Genomic DNA, 18,229 nt, shown 5'->3' with positions numbered 1-18,229 from the left:
AAGATCAAAACAATCAATAATACAATGTGTAGGTAAAAGGCCGGGGACAAAAATATAACTACTATCATACATCTTACGAAGACCTTTGGTCACATAATTAGGAAAATATAATGGTTTACTGTTAAGTAAAATATTTGGATTGTAAAGTAAAATATTTGGATTGTAAAAAAGTGTATAAGTGGTATATTTTACTCTTTTTTGACTTGAGATAGTATCCCATGCCATCAATATGTCTCTATAAAACTCGGAGAAATCTGTCCGGCCCTTTTGGCTATAATTGATAAACAAAAGTTTATGAGGTAGTATAAAGTTCTGATATTTGTTTAAGAAAAACTTCATAAACGACGTCCAAATATCCCCTTTTGAGACCAAACACCTTGACAATATTTTATAGTCAACATTTAACAATGTGATAGCACGATAATTAAACAAATTTAATTTTAGACCTTTGTCCTTATAAAACAATGTCATCATTCCGCATTTCATTGACCTTGGCAGTTCCGCGACATTTTGAATTTTATTTACGATTTTGAAAAAAATAGGACCAATAATTTCCCAAAATTTCAGGTAGACATGAACAGTAAGACCGTCTCTACCTGGTGATTTGTCAAGTTTCATCCCCTTTAAGGCATTATGTACGATACTACCACCTATCGCAGAATAAGGAAAGACCCAACAAGCACCTTAAGTAAAGAACATGCTAAAACCCTGAACGAACTTTAAAGAAAAGAACCAAATTGACAACAATCTTTTTTATCAACTGCGACCAAACCATCCCGGTCCGCCTTATGCTAGAGCCACTGTAAAAATACATAAAGATCCGATCAAAGCTTGCTTACTAGTCTGCTCGCGTGATTCCGTCCACTACAACACAGCCCAGTACCTCTCAAAACTCGTATCAACCCTAGGCAAGTCCGCTAAATCCTTTATTCGTGACTTTTCAGAATTTTGTGACGAAATTAAAAATATACAAAACCCAGGGAAAATTGTGTCATATGATGTAGTGGACCTATTTACAAATGTCCCCAGATCTGAAGCTATAGAAGTACTCCGTCAACGATAAGACCAACTAGAAACACCTTTAAAGACACAGCTTACCACAGACTGTATAATTAAATTAATCACGGACTGTGTCAACACTACCTACTTCACCTGGGGTGATGATTTATACCAACAGATACATGACCCACCAATGTGGAGTCCTCTATCCCCGCTACTGACCGAAGTTTACATAACCTCCTTGGAAGAGAAGGCACTGCAGTCCTCGCCAATATCTCCCATCTGCTATTATAGAAAAGTCGACGACACGTTTGTAATGCTGAAAGAAGAAGATTGCCCACACTGCCTTCTACAACACCTAAACAACCAGCATCCAAGAATCAAATTCACGATGGAGAGAGAAAACTGTGGAACCACCCCCTTTCTAGATGTCCTAGTTCAGAGAAATGGCAGTACCATCCAAACCAGTGTATATCGGAAGCCCACCGATCAATACATCAATTATAAATCTAACCATCCTATCAAAGTTAAAGCAGCTATCATCTCAACCCTCGCCCACAGAGCTAAGAAAATCTGCAACCCAGAACTCCTCAATAAAGAACTAGAACATATAAAAAATACATTCTGTAATCTCAACCATTATCCCGATCAGTTAGTTAAAAAAAAGTTATCAACACCGCTACTAGCAATGAACCTGAACCAGCTAAAACTAGCCAAGACTCACAAATTCGCATCTCCATTCCATTCCACAAGCTATCCTACCAAATCCGGAGACTCCTTAAGCCTGCAGGAATAGACGCCAGCTTCTACACTGGTACAGCAATAAAAGATATCCTTAGCGCTAATGGTAAATGCCGGCCAACCATATCTATCCAACCAAAGGGATGTGTGTACCAGATTACCTGCTCCTGTAAGAAATCATACATAGGTAAATCTAAACGACCATTAGATAACCGCCTAAAAGAGCACCAGACCAAAGGCACCACCAATGACTCTGTTGCATCAGAACACCTGAAAAATAACCCATGCCACTGGGTGAACTGGTCAGCAGTAAATATCAATATCAACCAAAAGAAACCCCGAAGATTAATGGGGGCCGTTCAAATAAAGAGACATCAACCAGAACTAAACAGAGATAGTGGTAAATATATCCCCTGAGCTTAAGATAAAATAATCACAAATAGACCAAAACCAGGAAATTAACATAGACGTTACACCAATATCCATAGTACCATTTACCCCACAAGGAGTATCACTTATTTTAAGCAATTTAGTTTAATGTATCACATAAATCAAGATATTGTTACATTTAATATGCAACACACAAGAATTATTGATGTTATCACCCTTTGATGGTAAACATCATAACATTATTAATTAGTTTCTGTAACTTGTTAACACATAAATATACTGAGCGCCATGGAAAACGCATCACTTAGTTTTTCGTATAACAAAATGATCCTGTAAACATATCTTATTGTGAACAATATTCAAATGTGAACACACCAATAACAACACATTTGTACACTTATGGATGTTGTACACTTATGGATGTTTAATCTGTAATCAACGGTACAAAGTCAGAGGGGTCAAAACCAAAAGTACGACACAGATGTCAGTAGCGCGTGTGTCCTCCACGGGCTCTTACGCACGCTGTGCAGCGACGTCGCATGGAATTTACCAATGTTTGAAAGAAGACCTGGGGCAAATTGTTCCATTCTTGGACAAGAGCAGCTTCTAAAGCAGCAATAGTGTGCATCTGAGGTCTCCGATACAGACGGCGTCCAATCTCATCACAGACATGTTCTATCGGTGCCATGTCCGGAGACACGGCTGGCCAGTCAAGACATTGATGTTGTTAGCAGCCAGTTTATCAACGAATTAATTTTAAGATTGGTCTTTTAACTTTTAATTGTCTAAATAATAACTGTTCCCCACAATATCTTAATGAACTTTTAACCCCGTATAAACCAAGCAGGAACCTACGCTCTGCTGATAAAAACTTACTTCATGTTCCTACAGTAAAAACTAAAACTGGTGAACGGGCTTTTGTTTACGCCTCTGCTAACGTGTGGAATGAATTACCTAGACATGTAAAAGACTCTACTTACGTTGCGGTTTTTAAAAAAAATTATTAAAACCGAACTTTTTAAACGTGCTTTTAAACTATGAACATGTTGACATTTTAATGTTTTAGAACTATTTGTTTGATATTATATGTAATATTTTAATTGTGGAAAGCGCCGCGGAGCAGCTGTTAGCTGGAGCACTCAGCGCTATACAAAAAAAGATTATTATTATTTATTATTATTATACTAAAACGGGCGGTATGCGGACGTGCATTATCCTGTTGGAAGTGCTGAAGTTGTGGGTGCGCTCGAAACATCGGAACAACAATTGGTTGCAAGACACCATCACGGTAGGCGACAGCATTAACGCGACCCCTGAAAATGTGTAGGGCGGTCCGGTGATGAAATGTGAAGCCTCCCCACACCATTACACTTCCCCCACCCCATCGATTCGTTTCGAAGACGCAGCAGTCTCCGAGACGTTCCCCAAGACGTCTCCACACAACATGAAAGCGACTCTCATCACTGAAGAGCACACTTTGCCAGTCTACACTTCTCCATGTCTGGTGTCCTTGAGCCCATATCAAACGCCGCTGACGGTGATGATCCCGGAGGATAGCTCCAACATAAGGTCGTCGTGCACGGAGTCCTACTTCTCTTAGACGACGTCTTACAGTGTTGGCACTTACTGGTTCTTGTCTTCCGACGACTGCTGCACCTGTTCGAGTCGCTGGGCGGAATCTGTCACGCAGATGAGTGACCCGGATGTAGTGGTCTTGAGCCTGGGTTGTAACGCGTTGTGGACCAGGACGTTGACGGTCACGTGTTGATCCAGTAACTCGAACAAGTTCCACCAACCTTACAATAGTGGACTGATGACAATTGAAGTGTCTGGCAATAGCACGTGTAGACATGCCAGCCCTGGACATTCCCATGGCTTCATTCCGTTGATTTTCAGTAAGTCTCGGCATCTCTAGCTCGATTCCTTCACACGTCCAACAACAAATTACGACAGATTGACGTTTCACAGTTCATGTACTGCACATTAAGTTGAAAACATGCTTTAAAAGGGCTCACACACAATGATGAACGTGAATATTGGGTTTTTCATGTGCATCTCGTGCAATTTTTTTTTTGTGCACACGGGCTGATATTTTTTGCGTTTGGGAGCATTGTGTGAAACAATAGTTCATAGTATTGCATAATATTATACATACAAAACCACCTAGTAATAAAATATTTGGGAAAAGAAGGTGATGCGTTTTCCATGGCGCTCAGTATTTACCAGAGAAGAATACGCGTAAGTTTACCCAACATTACTGTAATCGGCAAATCACTTTATTGGCGCTGCGAGCTTACAAAATTGTAGCGGGGAAGGAAAGTTGGTGTTGCTAGAGTAAACTTTTGGTAGCCAGTTAATGGAGAGAACCACTGAGTGTAGGGGGCAGTACGAACTTGCCCAAGACGGGCTATTTGGGTCTGTTTATATAAGAGCGGGTAAGGGGGGATAACTCTCGTGGAATATGGCCTCTGGGGATTCCAAAATGGAGGGAGATTCGTTTTCGGAGATGTTGAAGGGGATTACGGAAGTTATAGAAGCTTTCGCCAGCCCGTCATGGGGAAAGGCAACAGGTTAGGGAAAAATCGACTAACGAGAAAAGTGCATATGATTTAGAACAAGAGGGGGTATGGCTAGATGCATCTTTAGATAAAGAAGCAGAGAATCTTATCACGGCTAATCATACGGACATGGGTTGTACTCCTGCACTAAAACCCAAGCGTACGTTACCGGCTACTACTGTGTTCAGGGAATCTTTCTGTATTCCGGAAACCCCAGGGGTAGGTGATAGGAGGTAATTGAATAGGAATTCGGTGGATAATGGTAGAATTCCAAGAAATCTTATGTTTAGTGGGGATGAGGATAACAAGGGGTTAAGGGATGTTTTTGAAGAAAAGTTTTATAGATATGCTAAAGGCCAGGCATGAATAATGACGAATTTTGTAAAGATTGTTTATGTTATTGTTTAACTGGGAAGGCCAGTGAATATTTCTGTTACTTGAATAGAAGTTGTAGATATTTAACCTTTGAAGATCTCATGATAAAATTAGGTCGTCGATTTGGCTTTGTGGAATTTCCGGAACAAATGGAAAATCTTTTACTGCAAGCTAAGCAGGATCCAAAGGAGAGTCTGTATGATTGGTCAGTCCGGGTTCAGATGTTAGCTGATAAAGCTTTCCCGGCCTTGCCCAGGCAATTTGTCGCAAAACAGGCTATCTCAAGGTTATTATCAGGGAATAGGGATATAGAGGGAAGTAGGTATGTCGCAAATCTACGTTTGTTGGATTTTGATGAAACTGTGAATAGGTTAAAATGGTACCGACATGTTTCTGATTCTATCCCGTTAAATTGTGAAGGTAGGGTGACTTTCAATCGATCACGATCTCCAAATAGATGCTATGATAGACCGAGTATAGGCCCACCCCGAACCAGCCATATTGTCGACAGACTAGTCCGTCACCAGTCAGGGGGGATTCTGCAACAAAGTCCCTGAAGTCCGAGGATAAAGAGTGGGTAAAAGAGATTAATTCCATTAAGGAGGATGTTAAAAAACTAACTAGCGTGGTAGAAAGATTGTGTAGAATACAACGGAGTAGATCTCCGTCACCCAGGGGGAGGGATTCAGGGGAGTGCTTTAAATGTAGTTCTCCATCGCATTTTGCTAGGGAATGTCCTTTAAATAAATCCGCTGATAAGGTTACATTTTCAGAGGACACTCAAGCGTTAAACTGAAAGAGGGCGACTCTACGGGTCGGAACTCGTCCTCGGTTGTTAAAAAGGACCTGGGAATATCTAGACCAGACTTACCGGGTCATTTTCCGTTTTCTTTACGGGTACCGGTGGAAATTCAAACAGTAAATGCTAATGGAATAATTGATACGGGTGCTGAGATCACCATTTTATCTAAGGTATTTTATGATAAGTTACCGGAGAAACCTCTGAAGTTTTCACAGTCGACCTGGTTGTTCGTCAAATCGACTACTGAATGGTTATTGTCTTTATTCGCACCTGGCAGATTCTATTGTAACTGGTACCAAAAATGATATTTGACGAGAGATTTATCAGATTCATAACCTTGCAAATGTGATTCACACTTTTTAGTCTTAAAAAAACCAAAAAAGGAACCCCTCGAAACTGACAAAATCAATTGAAAGTATGTGAGACCATAATTTGTTAATGAAAAAAATGAAATAAAATTCATAGCATTGGAGAATCTGACGGACGCAACTCCCGTTTTTATGCCTCCATGGTAAAGTGCAGTTGCTATCGTCACTTCGTTTCCGTCAGCTTCAATGACGATAGAAACATCTTGACTAGGCATCGTAATTCACTTCATATTTCACTTGTAAACAGTTATTGTAATAAAATATAGATTACTGTTGGAAAGTAATGTGTTCTGTGTCGATTCCTGTCGTAAATCAGAAATTAACTTGACATGACCTAGTTCTATCGTTATTCTGTCAGATCGCCAACACTAACGGTAGCAACAATCAGGTCACCTGCCACAATTTATCAGAGACTGGTCAAGCGAGACTATACTGCGCATGCGAGATCTGGGCCGCTGAAGGTCAATTTCCGGTCGGGAGATCGTGATTATTTTGGATAGTTTTCACTCAAATGCAAGGTAAGTATCTCTGTCAGAGTTTATAACGGTAGAAACACATGACGATAGCATACTATGGAATCTAATTAGATGGTTTGTAGGAATGTTCTAGAGTTGAAACTGCCGAAAGTAACGTGAAATGTGTCGACCTTGTCAACAAATAGAAATGCTTGCTCGAATGCACTGCGTCGTCTGCTTGGTGAATGCAGAAAGGTTTCTATCGTCAGCTGCCTGACGGACACTCTTGTGTCTCTCGTCATTATATGACAGACTTCTGGTTGCTATCGTCATTATCTGACAAATGTTTTGGTGCTATCGTCACTTCCCTGACCGATTCTAAATTTCTACCGTTAATTCTGACGGACCCAAAACTGTCATTGAACTCATTGTTGAGCCTACTCAGGTAGATTTGTCTTGCCCCCTTTTTTCAGGGCTATGCATATGAAGGTAGTGCTGTACTAGTAGTGGGATCCTTGCATCACAAACCAATGATGATTGATGTCTTACTTCTACAGCATTGAGGTGCGTGTCACTGCAGTTTTTGATTGGACACCAACGATGTCTTACTTCCACCGCATTAAGGTGCATGTCACTGCAGTTTCTGATTGAAAACCAATGATAATTTTTGATATCTAACTTCATTTTTTTCTCAGGGATATTGGCACGTCTAGCTCGGGCTTGTTCACGTTTATCTCGTTTTCTTTCACGGTCTTTCTTTTTCATCCACACTTGTTTTTAGACGGACCAATTTTTCCTTTCTTATTGTTTGTAATGTTTGTTTCGCTCCTTCACTGACTGTTGTTGTTGTCGAGTTAGAGCTTTCGCACATCGGCCATTCGAACCCTTCGAAGAAGACTTGTTATCTGAGTATTCTGAGTGATTCAAACTGCAATACTTTTTCTGTCGAGCCCGTCCCAGTTCCTTTTGATGGTTTTTTTTCTAGAAGTTTTTTGGCTGGTCTCTTCTTTTTAAGTTCTTGCAAGGCTGGACACAACACAAATCAGTATTAAATGAATTTGTCTTATGTTTTCAGAATCATGCCATCGCGCAGCACAGAGTGGCGGAGAAAGCTGAAACAGACAGATCCTGAAGAGTACAAGAGATATCTGGAACAACAAAAAGTCCGCAACAAAAACGCACGTGATAAACTGAAGGAAGAACTTAAAAAGAAGAGACCAGCCAAAAAACTTCTAGAAAAAAAAGAACATCAAAAGGAACTGGGACGGGCTCGACAGAAAAAGTATTGCAGTTTGAATCACACAGAATACTCAGATAACAAGTCTTCTTCGAAGGGTTCGAATGGCCGATGTGCGAAAGCTCTAACTCGACAACAACAACAGTCAGTGAAGGAGCGAAACAAACATTACAAACAAAAAGAAAGGAAAAATTGGTCCGTCCAAAAACAAGTGTGGATGAAAAAGAAAGACCGTGAAAGAAAACGAGATAAACGTGAACAAGCCCGAGCTAGACGTGCCAATTCTCAGCAATCTGCACCTAGAAATATAACCACCAGTTCAGGGTACAAGACGAAAAAAACACAGTGGAATGTGACAGCAAAAGCTAGGGCTTCTCTTCCAAATGACCCCCTTCGGTATGCTACTGTTGTGTCCAGCCTTGCAAGTAAGTGCTCTCCCCGTAAAAGGACAGCATTGAATGCGATTGGATGTACGACACCGCCAATTCCAAGAAAATACCGAAAACTGAATGTTAGATTGTTTTCGCCGCTAGCCACTGAAAAGGTCACTCCGGAAGTAAAGGGAGCTGTCAAGATCCTTGCGAGAAAACTGATAGGGATCGCAAGTAAACGTGCTATTGGTCGTGAATTCAACATTGATAGGAGGTACATCAAAAAGAAGAAGCCGAGGAAACTTGCCACTGATGTTGCTAGTATCCAGAAGTTCTACAAAAGAGAAGATATCAGCAGAGTCTTACCGATGAAACGCTATGCTACTAAAGCAGGACCAGCCTATTTGCTACAGATGTCATTGAAAGCTGCTCATTCCAAATATCAAGAGGAATTTCATGCCAAATGTAGTTATGCCAAGTTCGCTAGACTACGCCCCAAAAATGTGAAGCTTCTCACAACGAAATACAGAGAGTATTGCGTTTGCATATATTGCATCAATGTGCGTTTCAAGCTGTTAACATTGTCGAGACAAGTCAAAGAACCAGGAAAGAAGCATGCCAATGAGACTGACCTGCTCAACATCCTGCTGTGTCCTAAGCCTGATACTGCCAGATTCCACGGCATAGAATGCGTGAAAGGTGCTTGTAAGAAATGCTGCAATTTCAAGAAAACCCTGTTTTCTTATTTCAACTTTTCTCAAGCTGAATTGAGCAACCCTGTAGTCTGGAGTTCCTGGAGGAAAACTGAATGCAATGGGAAAACGAAACGCATGCTGATTAGCAAAACAGCCACCCTGGGTGATCTGATGAAGGAACTTGTAGAGGACGTCCTTTCACCCATCAAGAACAATACCTTTATTCAGCACTTGTTCACTGCGCATTGGCAATATTTCCAGTTTGCCTGCCTTAGAGACAGCCTGCCAAAGGGCTGGATCTTGCAAGTCATGGATTTTGCCAAGAACCGATCAACATTCTATGAAAACGAAATAAAAGGAGCATTCTATTCCCCATCACAGATTACTATGCATCCAGTGGTAACCTTCTACAACAGTGCTGCAGGTACTGTGCGACATTCAGTTATCGTTTTCTCAGACGATAATCAGCATGACTATCATGCTGTGGACCATTTCACAAAGGAAGTTGACCAGTTGCTCAGGGAACACATGGAATTCCAGTCAGTTGTTGTCAAGTCAATCTTTAGTGATGGCTGCGCTGCACAATACAAGAGCTCTGGACCACTCTGTGATGTCTCTCTCAAAGGTCACAAGATTGTACGAAACTACTTCGGATCAGAACATGGTAAAGCTGACGGCGACGGCGAAATAGGGCTGGTAAACAGGGCACTTGATCGGGCTATATGTGGTGTGGGGACGGTGATTAGCAGCGCATATGATGCATACAGGTGGTGCACTGAACATTTCCAGCTCAACAACACATTGTCGAAACGGAGTTTCATCTACGTTCCAAAAGGGGTCATACCACGCTCGAGAAGTGTCACTGACGTCAAGACCATTCCACAAACCAGAAAGATCCACCAAGTAAGGAACAATGTTGGCCGGCCATTCATACTTCACACAAGGGAGCTGTCCTGTTTCTGCTGTAATTGCAATACAAGTGTTGAGCTTGGGTCCTCTGCCAAGACAGCAAAATGTACAAACAAGACTGTAGTTGGCTGTTACCAGGAGAAGAAGTTGCAGTTGAAGAAGCCTACAGCTCTGGTGGATGAAGAAGAAGATGAAGAGGAACTTCAAGATATTATTGATGGGTAAGTAGTGTCACAATACACTTTCATTTAAAATGAAATTCTATAGTACTCTATTTTATTGAGACTGTTTTTTTTTAATAATTTCGGTTTTCGTTTAATTGGTTGGATGCGCTATGGCGGGTGTGGCGCGTCAGCAGGGTAAGCTTACTCTTCCTGGACACCTGTTACCACTGTTTATCATGTATTTGATGGACAGTCCATTTGCTGTCACGATTTTGCCGATAACGTTTTTTTAGGATTTCGAATTTTGTCTAACGGTTTGGAACGTTCGTACTTGGTTTTATTTATTCTAAACATGTACACATTCACAGTCATATTGTTGTTTATTATTACCCTAAATCTTTCAGTTTGCTGAATGGTGAGTTGCTGAATGATGATGGAAAGTACGATGAGGAGTCCGAGGGCGAGGGGAATGGAGAGTATTCCAATGAGTCAGAGGTGGTGGAGAATAGAGAGACCGCAGAGTCCGAGGTTGAGGATGATGGGCAGTTCAAAGATGAGTCCGACTCTCACAGTGAGGTCAATGAAATTGAAATTTCTGACTCAGGCAAGTTGGCCAATTTGCACCATCATGACCTTCATTGAGTGTTGAAATGTTATCACTTCAACACACAGCCATAAATTTACAAGTAAAGTTGTCTAGTTCACTTTGTAATTGATCTTGTGTCTTTTTACATTGTTTCTTCTCCCAACAGCCAATTATACAGCTCTTGTTCCTACATTCTTTATGTTCTTTTCTATAATCATTGATTTTACTTACCATCGTCTGATCATTGATTTTACTTACCATTGATTTTACTTACCATTTATAGATCATTGATTTTACTTACCATCTGCTGATTATTTTGTATACTTACCATTGTTTTTACTTACCGTTTGCGGATCGTTGTTTTTTAGTTATACCTTTTTATATTTCCTCATAGTTTTTTATAAAGATGCTCTTGGCGCAAAATGGCCTAGTTTACTGTGTGCCGACGTGCCATAAAACACTATTCTTTCTTTCTTTCAGTATCTGCCATAGATGTAGCCCTGATTACGCCTACACCAATAGCAGACTATTTCGCCGACCAAATACAGATGGTGGATAGAAGAACATTTTTCTCCAACCTGCAGCAACATCTAGGAACACTGGACTATGAAAACCTTCAGGACCTTGCTCCCCAACTGGTCGACATGATTGAAGCAAAGTATCCACTTCGTCCCCTTCTACCCAACTGCGACAGCTGTTCCATTGACAAGCCTTCGATCTCCCTCTACAATGGGCCGAGCACCCATGTGCCTGTCGAGATATATGGGGATGGCAACTGTTTGCCACGGAGTGCCAGCATGTTGATCTTTGGTAATCAACTGAGACATGTTGAGATACGTATCAGGATAGCTCTGGAAATGGTGTCATTTGAAAGCGTCTACTTGGATAACGAATTCCTACGCCATGGGCTTACTGACACTAGCATCGACATCCTAAAGTGGTACTCAGTTCTGTCACCATTCGTAAAGGAGACCAATGTTCCACTGCAACTCTTTCGAAAAGAGGCCAAGGACTGTATCGCCAATGGCAAATATATGGGTCCATGGAATATGCATGCCCTAGCCTCTGTCATGAAGACAAGGATTGTCTCTGTCTATCCGACTTTAGGAGGCCCCAAGATGGTTGCACTGCTAAGCAGAAGCGTTTATCCAAGAAATGATCCAACTGATGTTCAAAACTGTGCCTACATCATGTTCACCAATGTTCATGGTGATGCGAACAAGAGCTTGTGGCATCCAAACCATTTCGTGGCATGCCTTCCAATTGGGAAGGAAGCACCTGTCCTGATCAATCAAAAAACTGTGTAAGTGGATCTTCTTGGCTTGGTTTTCTTGTTGAACCTTATGTCCCCACTTGGGACTCCTAGTATGTGAGGTGCATGACAATTTCAATCAGGTATACCTGATTGAAATTGTCATGCACCTCACATACAATGAAATGGTTTATCACTGTCACTTTATGATCTTTAATCCCCTCTTTGATGTATACGATGGTGTTGTATGTAACTTGCCTAACTTAAGGTCTTACTAAGATAATATACGGGTCCTTCTGAGCTAAACTGCACCACCTATAGGAAAATTTTATTTTTTACACTGTATCAGTAATAAGTGGGCTAGAATAAGAAAACAAGTTTTGCCAGTTAAAGAGAACATGTAACAGATAGAATAAACAATTTCGGGTAGGCATGTTTAATCAAAGAAGATAAAATTAAATAAAACAAAAAAAAAAACCTACATTTTTTCGGACGTTTTTTGTGACTTAAGAATAATTATTATTATCATCAACAATATGCTGTAACAAATTAACAATGTGAACTTTCTGTCCTGGAAAAACGTAAAATTAATGTGCAATATTTTTCTAAACAAAAACACAAAAAGTCATCTAGTAAATATTTTTTAATAGAAAAAATATACATGTTAAAGGGAGAATTGTACAACGAAGCTCATTGTGTTCATGCAAATACCACAACAGTCTCAAAAGTGTGCATTACATTTTCTAAATAAATGAAATTGTGACCATGTTATTTCATTGCTGAATAATTTTTTTGAAAACAGAACATCAGAAAAAACATTACCAGCGGTAAGCAAGTTGCTGTTGAAATTTATGTTTACTGTTATTTATTCAGTTATTAAATGTATTGATACTTTTACAAAAGTTGCTGTTGAAATTTATGTTTACTGTTATTTATTCAGTTATTAAATACAGCTGAACTCTGCCATTTCGAATGTTAATTGAATTTGAAGCTATTAGAGTTAAATATTTGGTCCCAAATTAAAGACTTCATGTTTTAACTAAAATTCAGATTGTTGATACCTATTTCATATATATATTTCAAAGTTTTTATTTTTGGGGGGTGGGGAGGGGGTGTTCCAGTCCAGAATTAAAGTTTTATTCATAAAATCGCATTCCCAGTGGCTTCGAAATAGCGTTGTTCAGCTGTATAGTTTTACCTTTGTTCCATTCATTTTGAAAATGTTATATAATACTTCATCTGTTCCTATTTCAAACCATGTTGCAAATACTTCTTCTTTAAGTTAGTACTACTCATGCTATTGTTAAATTTATCTAAATACTTGATCATAATTGGAAATGCTCTTAAATAAGTTTGTTACTTTCACAAAGGTGAAAAGTTATAATCTATAGTGAGTGCACTATTAGAATTTTCAGAAATGTTCAATCTTGCAGTCAGACAATTTTAAAAAAGGCTTTTAAAAAAAAGTGAAAAAACTTTCAGTTCTGCTTTTAATAATAATATACATGTAAATTGATAATTAGAAAAGCATTGTGGCAAATGATAAAAATTGCTTTTGTCAAGCAATTTCTCCTTTTGCCACAATGTTTTTTTTAAAGTTGTCTGCTGCAAGACGCAAAAATGTTGCGTTACGGGGTAATGAGTAAAGATTGTTAAAAAGCTTTATGAGCAGACTGATCAAACTGGGCCTGCTATTGTCATTTTGTTGGGTGCATTCTGTGCTTCCAAGGGATCTTCTTCAGATTTGTTCACTTTTTTGCAGTTGGAAACAAACAACACGAATGACAAAGACGTGGTTGGGTCAGTAATGCAGGAAATGTCGTTCACCATGGGAGAGTACCTGCTATGCCAATACCAGATGAAGAAAAACACTTTGCAGTATGTTGGAGAGGTAGAATATTTGTTGCAATTTCTTAAGCTGTATCTATAGCTCTTTCAAAAACTGATTGATTCAATTATTATAATTCTCAGTTCAGGAAGTTTTAAGTTCACTTTGACTCCCAAATTTTAATGGGTGACATATTGATTTGGTCTGTTGTCTAGCTGTGCATCTGTCTGTCTGATAAACTTGTTTCGCATGCATCTGGACACCTGTTACCACTGTTTATCATGTATTTGATAGACAGTCCATTTACTGTCACGATTTTGCCGATAACGTTTTTTAGGATTTCGAATTTTGTCTAATGGTTTGGAACGTTCGTACTTGGTTTTATTTATTTTTAAATAATAGAGTTACATCACTTCTAGTTTTAAATTGTTTTTTTTTAGGTCACAGCTATTTCTGAAGAATCCCTTCCATGTGTAGAATTTCTGGAGAACACAAAAGATCCTGTCTTGAAAAAAAGGAAGCAGATACCTGAACGAGCTTTAGTGGACCATAAAAACATTATTAAAAAACTTCATGCGCCAGAAACAGTGTTTAGTGGCAGACAAGTTGTGTTGCTTTTTGAAGAACTTTTAAAAAGCTGTTAAAATAGTTCATTATATAAATGTAAACAGCATTTTTATGCACTTAAATGATGACTTTAATGATGAATATGCCTTGTCTCTTAACTCTATACCACCTGCAGACATTTTTTTCTTGAAGTTGACAACTTAAAAAGGCTTTGTAAACACATGAAAAAAAAACACGTGATCTGCACACAACTTTTACCAGGTTCAGTTGTCCGTCGGACAGGGGGGGGGGGGGGAGGGGGGGGGTCAAGGGAGTATGGATTTTATGTGGACATGATGGGGGGAGGGGTGTTCAAATCACCTAGATTGTTTATATGTAATGCATTTAGTATTTTTCTACACTTTTGTAAGTTGTGCAGTGCAACTTTTTCAGTGTCTGTCAGAAATGATGATAGAAACCGCTTGTTTCTTTTGTCATTTTTAATGTCCGTCAGAAATGACAGTAGAAACATAACACTGACTATCAATGCAATGTCGTTTTAGTCCAAGAATATCACAATCTCATCTCTATAACTGTCCATTAGGCCACATGTGATATTTCAATCCTTTGAAATCATAGTGATACCCATAAAACATAAAAAAGGGAGTCGTGTCCGTCAGATTATGTCCGTCAGAATGACGGTAGAAACACGGTCGAAATTCACAACATCTAAAATGCAAATAAAAACAATTCTGCAGGGGGTACTGAAATTATAATAATAGCTGAAGGATCCTGATCCCATCCACTATCAAATAGGCTTATTTAAATATCTCATATCCCGTTTTGGGCAGTTTATGATGATGGGAGTTGACTGGTACCTTTTAGAATAGAATACGCCACCTGTCTGATTACAAATACATACATTTTTACTTCTATAACATTCTTCACATACAATCATTTCACATTCGAACTTTGTGTGTCCTGTCTCTTTACATCTGTGACATACTATATTTGGGCAGTTTTTATCTTCGTGTCCAGTCTTTATACAATTATAGCAAACACGTAGTTGATTATCGTGCTTAACATGGAAGGATCGACTATCAAACTTAATCGCATAGGGTAGACTCTGAACATGAGGGGGTACAAAGTACTACACAATAATCAGATTAAAGTGTGTTTTAAATGCCTGTCTTGTGACCATGAGAAATCAAGCATCCCCCAGATTACCTGTAGGAAGTGCAAACAACCAGGTCATATGGCCTATAAACGTGAAAGCCTAAAATGTGAAAAATGTAACTTGTTTGATTTTAATTGTAAATGCGTGGAGAACTATTATGAAACAAATGAAGAGATTAGCGTAAGCGATAGTGACAGTATTATTAATGTGGACGACAATGACAACAAGCGCGAATACAAATCAGGGAGTAGTTCAAGTGTGACAAGCGATGCCCAACCGAGCGTAAAAAAACAACGCACCGAAGCAGAAACTGAAGAAACAAACAACAGTATAAATGATCTAGATGCTCCTGATATTACTTCCCCTGCAGAATCTACCCGATGTGACAATTTAAGCGACAACGAACATGAAAAAAATACCATAGCGGATTATTCTATTTTTGACGCCCCTATCGAAGAATCAAATAAAAATAAAGATTATTATAGAAGACAACCCTCTATACAATCGGTTTTAAAAAGTGTAAATACGCGTGCGGATAAAAAGAATGATAATAGTGCAAGCCAGAAGAACAGTTTTAATAATGCTCAATAAACTATTTTTATCACCTTTTAATTTAATTTTATACGCACATATCCACTTTGTATATATCTACCTTTTATACTTTTATGCCGAAAATTACGTCTTTTAACACTAACGGCCTAAGGAACAGTACTTAGATGACGCGTGTTTTTAACTATTTTAAAGAAAGTAACTGTGATATATTATGCGTACAAGAAACGTTTTGGGATGAGGGGATTATTCCCACTGTGCATAAAATATGGGACGGTCCGGTTTTTTATAGTAACAGTAACGATAACGAGAGAAGAGGGGTTGCTATTCTTCTAAAAAACGATCTTAAAAACTGTGTTGTGAATAGTCATAGTTCGACCGATGGAAGAACAGTCAAAGTTGACATGTGTATAGACGATTTTAATTTCTCTATTTTAAACATTTATGCGCCAAATGATGTTTTATCACGCATTGAATATTTTAAAAGTTTATTTAATTTTATTACTCCTGTTACTATTATTACAGGTGATTTTAACGAAGTGTTTAACCCTTTTTTAGATAGATGCAAGGGTATGGTGACGGACAAAAGAGGCTGTATGTTTTTAAATAATTTCATTTTACAACATAACCTATGTGATATTTTTAGATACAAATACCCAGATAAGCGGCAATATACACGTAAGATTAGCAATAATAATGTTTTAAAAATGAGCCGTATCGACCATATTTTAGTTCCTCGATCTTTTATTTCTAATGTACATAATACCTTTATTACATATACTAAATTATCGGACCATAACCCTATTTCCATTTTATTAGACTTTAATGATTGTGAACGAGGGCCAGGTTTATATGTTTTTAATAATAATCTTTTAAAAGATAGTAATTTTATTCTTTTAATTAATAATCTGAATCTTAAAGAGAGAGATGAACCTCTGTACTCTAGTGATATTTTAAATTGTGTGTGTGTGAGTAGAGTCGTAGTCACGTGATCTCGCGCTGTACCGTCTGTCGGAAGCAGACGACCTGTTTTAGAACCAACAAACCTTTAAAGACAGCGTAAAAATTATTTCTTACTTGATATTAATCTGGAAGTATTAGCCTCGTATCATCCTAGTAGCGGAAAATACTAGGTTTGTAGAGCAGCTGACGAGTTTTACAAATTATTGCTAGTTAAGATACCTTGTTGTTCGACTGTCTTCTCCACGCCCACTTTTTGACCACGTGATCTAAACTCCTCCCAAAACACCCGCTATTAAAGATTCCACACAGCACAAGTCTTAAAAGAAGGTTAAACCCAAACTATCCTCTTGGATTTCTTTTTTTCCTTTTTTTCGACGAAAAAAGATTCCATATAGGGGAGAAGCCCGATAAATTATTCAATTTAATAATCATCTGTTCTATAAATATTAAATGGGATAACATTTTCAATATTAGGACACAAATTTTACCATTATTTTGTTAGATTATTTTAAAATTCAGAATCGACTGTGATACGGTTTACTACCATATATTTATTAATATTTTATTACATAAGAATGTCATTCATAGTGTATAGCGGAACTCTCTCGCAGACGATCGTACACGCTGCCTCTTTATTTATTAATCTCACGTGACCCATGTTACGCTGGAGTAACTTTTTTTACTACGGTGTTTACGCTAATACCTCTATGTCACGTGTCCTGTGCTGTTAAGCTCCGCCCAAGGGTGATCGTAAACGACCTAATTATTCGAACTTATTATTCGAATCATTGAGAAAAACTTTTTAAATCTAAATGTTCCTTATTAAATGCATTTTTAATTGTCGCAGTTCTCTTTTTGGGTCTGTGACACAAGTCTTCAGTATCCAGACTTTTTTGGATATGCCAACACCCTTAGTCTTGGTTATCCAGTAACCAACACATATTAACGTTGTAATTGCCTATTGTAAACCTTTTCAGTAAATATTCACTTCAATTTATGAAGTTTTTAAAACTTTCTTGATTATACTACATTCCTTTAAGCGTAAAGTCACCAAAAATATCCACAGATGTACCTTTTAGAAATACTCTCTGAATTTAAAGCATATTTTCCTCATTGACACTGTTCACCTTATTCTAACAAATCTAATATGGAATCCTACCTGTGTAAACCTTTTTGAGTACAATACACTTGAAAATTCTTGGTGTAATGCACCTTTCTTGCTCAAACTACCTTTTTTTAATACCAAAGTTACCAAATATAAGGA

The 18,229-nt window shown here is 38.5% G+C and overlaps 1 protein-coding gene across 1 annotated transcript; it reads left to right on the top strand.

Annotated features, from left to right (window-relative positions):
* Positions 1–6,178: 6,178 nt before the first annotated feature.
* LOC126820602 (uncharacterized) lies at positions 6,179–14,548 on the top strand. Its single transcript, XM_050548672.2, has 6 exons — positions 6,179–6,751; positions 7,764–10,121; positions 10,469–10,668; positions 11,131–11,953; positions 13,665–13,793; positions 14,171–14,548. The coding sequence occupies exons 2-5, from the start codon at positions 7,768–7,770 to the stop codon at positions 13,708–13,710; spliced, it is 3,423 nt and encodes a 1,140-aa protein (XP_050404629.1). The 5' UTR covers positions 6,179–6,751; positions 7,764–7,767; the 3' UTR covers positions 13,711–13,793; positions 14,171–14,548.
* The last annotated feature ends 3,681 nt before the right edge of the window (positions 14,549–18,229 follow it).

The sequence above is a fragment of the Patella vulgata genome, chromosome 5 (assembly GCF_932274485.2).
Source record: "Patella vulgata chromosome 5, xgPatVulg1.2, whole genome shotgun sequence".
Taxonomy (NCBI): Eukaryota; Metazoa; Mollusca; class Gastropoda; family Patellidae; genus Patella; species Patella vulgata.
Note: the sequence above shows the minus strand (reverse complement) of the source record. Positions and strands in the feature narration are given on the sequence as shown.

What these genes read in the sequence shown, in the direction of transcription:
- LOC126820602 (XM_050548672.2), top strand. Translation starts at nt 7,768, where the DNA reads ATGCCATCGCGCAGCACAGAGTGGCGGAGAAAGCTGAAACAGACAGAT. An exon ending in CTTCAAGATATTATTGATGG is followed by an intron (nt 10,122 to 10,468) that starts GTAAGTAGTGTC and finishes TAAATCTTTCAG; the next exon opens with TTTGCTGAATGGTGAGTTGC. An exon ending in CTGATCAATCAAAAAACTGT is followed by an intron (nt 11,954 to 13,664) that starts GTAAGTGGATCT and finishes ACTTTTTTGCAG; the next exon opens with TTGGAAACAAACAACACGAA.